The 7,500-nt window shown below is 41.5% G+C and overlaps 1 protein-coding gene across 3 annotated transcripts in view; it reads left to right on the forward strand.

The window, feature by feature from the left end:
* Nucleotides 1-7,500, forward strand: part of LOC309489743 (beta/gamma crystallin domain-containing protein 3) — a 67,512-nt gene that overhangs the window by 9,723 nt on the left and 50,289 nt on the right. For all 3 annotated transcript variants that reach the window (XM_082158608.1, XM_082158606.1, XM_082158607.1), the window contains exon 4: nucleotides 6,193-7,500. This exon is cut by the window's right edge and continues 1,294 nt beyond it. In XM_082158608.1, the coding sequence (XP_082014734.1) occupies nucleotides 6,193-7,500 (1,308 nt within the window). The remainder of the gene's footprint in view (nucleotides 1-6,192) is intronic.

Raw genomic sequence — 7,500 nt, forward strand, 5'->3', positions numbered from 1 at the left:
TAGCGCTTTTCACAATACAGATTGTATCAAAGCAGCTTCACAGTATTAAATTAAAATAATACAACAAAGTTTGTTTCAAGAGGAATTTATTGATTGATAAAATTAAATTAAATATCCCCAAAATATCCCCAACTGAGCAAGCCAAAGGCAACAGTGGCAAGGAACCGAAAAACTCCATCAAGTGACCTAATGGTGTCCTAAAACTCCATAAGGTGACCTAATGGAGAAAAAAAAAACCTTGGGAGAACCCAGGCTCAGTCGGGGGCCAGTTCTCCTGTAGTTTGAACTGTAGGATTATATGAATGCCTGGCTGAAGAGATGCGACTTTAATCTAGTTTTAAACTGGGAGAGCGAGTCTGAGCAACGAACAGTATCAGGAAGACTATTCCAGAGTTTTGGAGCCAAATGTGAAAATGCTCTCCCTCCTTTGGTGGTTCTGGATATCCTAGGTATGACCAAAAGCCTTGAATTTAGTGATCTTAAGGAACGCAATGGATTATAGGGTGATAGAAGATCCGTTAAATAGACTGGAGCTAAGCCGTTTAGGGCTTTATAAGTCAGTAGCAATACCTTATAATTAATACAGAGCTTTATAGGTAACCAATGCAGTGAAGATAAAATCGGTGTTATATGATCATATTTTCTTGATCTCGTAAGAACTCTAGCGGCGGCATTTTGGACTAACTGTAGCTTGTTTATTGAGGATGCAGGACAACCAGCTAATAAAGCATTACAGTAATCCAGTCTCGAGGTCACGAATGCATGAACTAACTTTTCTGCATCAGAAACTGATAGCATATTACGTAGCTTAGCAATGTTTCTAAGGTGGAAAAAGGCTGTTTTTGTAACATATGAAATATGATTTTCAAAAGACAGGTTGCAATCGAGTATAACACCCAGGTCTTTTACTGTAGAGGATAAAGTAACAGGACATCCTATGATGTTAAAGTTGTATTGTGCGAGGTTTTGTGGGCGATTTTTTGAACCGATAAGTATTACCTCTGTCTTTATCTGGATTTAATAAAAGAAAATTACGCATCATCCAATCTTTTATATCTTTAACACACTCTGTCAATTTGGAAAATTTTGCGTTTTCATCCGGCCGTGATGAAATATATATTTGAGTGTCATCAGCATAACAATGGAAACTAATTCCATGTTTCCTTATAATATTTCCAAGTGGCATCATATATATTGAGAATAACAGAGGGCCTAACACAGATCCCTGCGGCACTCCATAGTTTACTGGAGTTATGGTCGATTTTTCTCCATTTAAATAGACAAAATGGTAGCGGTCAGATAGGTATGATTTGAACCAGCTTAGTGCTTGTCCTTGAACACCAGTATAATTTTGTAGTCGATCTAAGAGTAATGTATGATCTATAGTATCGAACGCAGCACTAAGATCAAGTAAAACTAGTATTGAGATACAGCCTTGGTCAGAAGCTAAAAGTAAATCATTTGTGATTTTAACGAGCGCAGTTTCAGTGCTATGATGCGGTCTGAATCCAGACTGAAACTTTTCATAGATATCATTTTGTTGCAAGAAAGAGCCCAGTTGAGCGTACACCACTTTTTCAAAAATTTTAGACATAAATGGAAGATTTGAAATGGGTCTATAATTTGGTAGATTATTATGATCTAATTGTGGTTTCTTAATGAGAGGTTTTATAACTGCCAGTTTAAATGTTCTTGGAACATGACCTAAAGATAAAGACGAGTTAATAATATTGAGGAGAGGCTCTTCCACTACAGGTAACACTTCTTTCAGTAGTTTAGTTGGTATAGGATCTAATAAACATGTTGTTGTTTTAGATGAAGTGATAAGTTTATTTAACTCTTTTTGTTCTATAGTTGTAAAGCACTGTAATTGTTCTTGCGGCGTGATAATTGAAGCTGAATTATAAGGCGCAATTGAAGATTGAACGTTTACAATTGTGGTTCTGATGCTTTCTATTTTCTCAGTGAAGAAGTTCATGAAATCATTACTACTGAACTGTAACGGGATATTTTGTTCGGGTGACGTCTGTTTATTTGTTAGTCTAGCCACGGTGTTAAATAAAAACCTTGGATTGTTTTGGTTGTTTTCTATTAGTTTGTGGAGGTGCTCAGCCCTGGCCGCTTTTAGGGCCTTTTTATAACGTGACATACTGTCTTTCCACGCGATTCTAAAGACGTCTAAATTAGTTTGTTTCCATTTACGCTCTAAAATACGGGTTTCTCTCTTTAAAACATGCGTAGTATTATTGTACCATGGTGCTTTATTTTTCTCTCTGACCTTTTTTAATTTAATAGGTGCAACCACATCCAATGTTCTAGAGAGAATGGTGCTCATAGTGCTAGTTAGTTCTTCTAGTTCATCTGTTTGTTTGGGTTCAGGCAGCAGCTGAGACAGATTAGATAAGCAATTTGAGAAATTATCTATGGTGGATGGGAGGATTGTTCTGCCTGGTTGATAACGCGACGCCGCATGACATATTACAGCAGTACGTAATATGCAAGTTACCATGTAGTGATCAGTGACTTCATCACTTTGTGGAATGATATCTATATCGGTTGGATCGGTTCCATGTGATATAATTAAATCGAGTGTATGATTAAGACGATGTGTTGGTCCGGTGACGTTTTGCTTGACCCCAAATGAATTTAATAAATCTGTAAACGCAGCTCCTAACGCATCATTTGGATTATCTACGTGTATGTTAAAATCTCCAACAATTAATGCTTTATAGACATTGACTAATAGGTCTGAGAGAAAATCAGGCCCTGGCGGTCTATATACGGTAGCTAAGGCTAGAGATAATAGGGATGTTTTTCTAACATCTAAGAGCGTAACATTTAGTACAAGTACTTCAAATGAAATAAACTTATAACCCATTTTCTGAGTAACATTTAGAATATCTCTATAAATGGTTGCAACACCGCCGCCACGACCAATCAGACGGGGCTCATGCTTATAACAGTATCCAGGAGGAGTAGACTCATTAATACCGAAATAATCATTTGGTTTAAGCCAGGTTTCAGTAAGGCAAAGTACATCGAAGCTATTATCTGTGACTATTTCATTTACAATAACTGCCTTAGGTGTGAGTGATCTAATGTTTAGAAGACCTAGCTTTAGAAATAGTTTTTGTTTACTAATAGCAACATTTTCTGTTTTAATAACAATTAGATTTTTCCTAGATCCTGCAGTAGATTTATTATTTGATCTCACTAAACGAGGAATAGACACGGTTTCTATGCAATGTTCTACACTAGTATTTATATCAGTTAAATTGGTGCAGCAGAGACTATGATTTGGACTTTTGGTTACTAGTCAAAGGGTATTTAACATTTTGGAGATGTTATCCGACAGAAGATCCGCTCCGAATCTGCTTGGGTGTAAGCCATCAGCACGGAAAAGCCTAGGACGCTCCCAAAACAGATTCCAATTATTTACAAAGAGCAGTTTCTGCTCATTGCACCATGACATTAACCATTCATTTAGCGCAAATAATCTGCTGAACTTTTCATGCCCTAATCGGTACGTGGGAACCGGTCCTGACACAATGATCGTTGTTTCAGGCGATGTGCTGCATACCGTATCGATCAGATTCCTGAAGTCTTTCTTCAGAATCTCCGTCTGGCGCAGCCTGATGTCGTTCACTCCCGCGTGCAGGACCACAGTTCCGACGCGCTCGTCACCGTTCAGGATCTCGGGAACGCGAGCAGCGATTTCAGAAACACGAGCACCAGGAAAGCAGTGACTGTGCACCTTACTTTTACCTAACGTAGCGTGTAGCGTGTACGTGCCGAACGATGGAATCGCCGATGATCACAGCATCGCGTTCTGTTTCGCGTAGAGGGGAGAAGCGGTTTTGTGTGGATAACTCGAAAACCGGGAGGGTCGGAGAAAGTCTTGGTCTAAACCTGACTCGCGTCTTCCGCTGCGGAACCACCCAGGCTTCGTGGTGGCGTGTTGGAGCCGGAGTGAACGAGACCATGGCTGATCGCGACCGATGCTGAGGAACGCACGGAGTAGACGCAGTCGGAGTCAGCGGGTTAGTAACGTTAAACACTGATTTGTGTGCATCGGCGCGTGATGTTTCAAGAGCCAAACACCGGTCTCTCAGCTCGGCCTGTCTCAATAAAAGGTCGTGGATCTGTTTCTCAACAGCTTCCAGCTCAGACTGCAGTGCGTGCAGCTCAAGTGTGTCCTCACCTGCACCAAAAGGTAGACTACTTACATCTGATATATTTGCCATTTTAACAGATGGACAGTGAGTTAGCAACGAAGCTACCAGTGATGCTATCAATATTAATACTAATTTATGTCTTGGATATAATCAGTTTTTTTTTTTTTGTGGTAGGGGTGTAGAGTAGACGCACGATAGGCGAAAAAAAATGTTTGTTTGTAAGTGAGTGTGGAGAAGACGCGTTCAGCCGTGATCCACGGACGTAACCTCTAAGAGTATGCAGCGTTGGATCACTAATAGGCTTGAGACGCGTCTGCTCAACAGTCCGCGTTGTAACTATGAGGTTTTTTAGTGGTAGGGGTGTAGAGTAGATGCACGATAGGCGAAAAAAATGTTTGTTTGTAAGTGAGTGTGGAGAAGACGCGTTCAGCCGTGATCCACGGACGTAACCTTTAAGAGTATGCAGCATTGGATCACTAATAGGCTTGAGACGCGTCTGCTCAACAGTCCGCGTTGTAACTATGAGGTTTGAGCAGTAGTGCTTCTCAGTGAGGAAAAGTAGAAAATGTTCGTTGTAAGCGAGTTTAAAGAGAAAAATCAAGAATTATAAATCAAATCGATAGAGCTCCAAAAACAACAACGCGTTCAGACGCGACGCATGATAATAACAGGACAAGACATTACTCACCGTGTTTGTTGAGTGTTTCTTACTCACCTGAGCTTTTATGAACTCAAAGGCGCGAGCGCGCAAGAGAAAATAAATAAATAAAAATAGCTGAGCGCACGGGCAGCGCGTTAACAGGCTAGCGAATTACTAGCGTGTTGTGCTAGTAGTAACGGTGAGTGTGAATGTGTGTGTGTGTGTGTGTGTGTGTGTGTGTGTGTGAGTGAGTGAGTGAGTGAGTGAGTGAGTGAGTGTGTGTGAGTGAGTGAGTAAGCAGTATGTCACTGCTGTTGGCTAATGAAGGTTGGAGTAACAAAAGGGAAAGACCTCTGAGGAGCCTCTCATCTCTCGTGCGTTTGCTGTTGTGTGCTGAAGCGTGTTGTAATGGTTATTTCCATGTTGCACAGAACAGAAGCTTGAAGCTCGTCCACTGGGAATCCATGTTTGACAGGAAGCCGAGCTGATAAAACAGATTTATTCACTCTCGGTCCATGTTTTTTGAGTCCAAGAATAGAAACACCTCAGTTCTTTTATTGTCTTACTTAAGGTGAAACTTCTTATTTTAAATTCTATTTATATCACAGTTTGCTTGAGATCCAAGTGTCTAGTTAGAGCCTCCTGGGAAATATTAATATTGTGACTCTCTTAATAGTGACTCTCTTTCACATGATTCACATGTGACTGTAGTGACTGTAGTGTAGAATGAGCTGGAGATGCCTGATGAAATGTTCAGTATTTTCCACTTTACTTTTTCATTCATTCAGTTATGTTACACTCCTATATGTTTCTGTCCTGTCATGAGAATGTTTCGAGGGCAGACTCTAATGTGTCCATCTAATAAACGTTTATCTGATCAACTACTTCCTTCGTTATATAATAATGCACTAGAACGCACAGAATCGAATTTGGATCGTTCCCATACTTATCGATACCTGATCTGACAAAGAAGTCTATATCGGACTGGGTATCGGATCACCGCATCTCTAATCTTTAATAATGTTTAATTGTTTTGTAATGGGTTATGGTTAAATCTTTTCTTTACTTTTTTTACCTTGTTTTTTTGTACTTATTTGCATTGTACAGTACCATTGTGTGATGTCTCTGTACTGCGCCTACAGGCAGTAGGTGCTTTTGTGTAGATGCTGCTTATGAATATTGAATGAGTATAATGTTTTACTTTCTGCTTTTACATAACAGCAATATTACACACAGAGAGCAATACAAATGTCATGAGTGTGTGCTTCAATATATCTCAAATGTTTGGTTGTCTGTCCTGTTTATGTATCCATTCGTTGTGTGTGGAATTGTGCTGGGATAGCTTTACTAGTGTGTATTTGTCTTTCTTCTGTTCAGACCTCAGGAACAGACAGAGGAAGATAGAAGTGATGCCGTAAACATCAACGCCAAAGAGCGCTCTGAGGAGAAGAGACGTCATGACCTAGCTTGTCCTCCTGTGGTGACTTATGGCACGTACCGTGGATTGAGGGAAGTCAGGAAACCAAAGAAGAAGCATCGAGTCGAGCTTCACTCGCCCATCTCTGAGGGAGAAGAGGCGACTCAACCCGACAGCCATGAGGACAACGAGATCTCCTCTTCCTCTGTTAACACAATGAACTCTGATAGTCAGGAATGTCCCACTGCAGTAAATCAAGCACCTCCTTCACAGACACAACAGATAGAGGACGGATTGACCCAGAGTGACTTATTAGATGAGGTTCCTACTGTTGAATCTGGACTAACTCCAGCCCACCAACTCCCTCATGTTACAGACTCTGACCGGTTGCTTACCTGCATAGATGTCTACAGAATTCCTCAAGCAGAAGAACCAAGCCCGTTGAATGACCCGGTTAACCACAGACAGGAGCATCTTACCCAGGGTGTTACGTTAGAGGCGGACACCAATGTTCTGACACTATCAAACGCACAATCAAACTCTTACACAGTCCATCACAACACACTCCCCATTCCAGAACAGAGCTCAGAGCAACCAAAGCCATCAGTAATCGCAAACAGAACAGATGATCTAGCCCCGGATTCTCAGGCACACCAGCGTCCGGAGGAGTCCACGCTGAAAGGGGCTGTGTTGGATTCTGGAGTAGATGAAGAGGTCCTACGTTGTGAGTCTAAAAAGATGGTGGACAGCATCCTGACAAATGCTCTTGCTGCCCTGCAGAAGATGGAAGTATCTGAGACGGAGCATGGCGTACTGTTAACCTGTGAACTTCATGAAGGCTCAGAGGCAGTGCTGTTTGAAGGGTTAGATGGTCGTAGAGATGGAGGCACTGAAGCAGAGCATCAGTTTCGTGTGATGCTGTCGGACCAGACGCTGTCCGTCGTTCTGGAAGAAGAGCTAGCAGGAACCTGTAGGTCTCCACCCTCCTCAGGGTACGAGTCCATTGCTGGCTCCGACACTGACATCCGGGGAATTGTGGGACTGAACTCCGAGCTCACCACTACCTGTGCTCCAGTCGGCTCTCAAAATGAGAATCAGACTGTTCTTGAATATTTAGTTGAGGAAACAAATGTGGATGTAACTGGTTCCCGTAAGAGCAGTGCTGCCGATGACGAGCCATTATCCCAAAATCTCCAAAGCCATAGGGATGTTGTTCATAAAACAGACTTCAAGCTCTTCCTACCTGCTTTGACAGAGGAGTCTCTCTC

This window comes from Leuciscus leuciscus (assembly GCF_965113295.1).
Source record: "Leuciscus leuciscus genome assembly, chromosome: 24".
Classification (NCBI taxonomy): domain Eukaryota; kingdom Metazoa; phylum Chordata; class Actinopteri; order Cypriniformes; family Leuciscidae; genus Leuciscus; species Leuciscus leuciscus.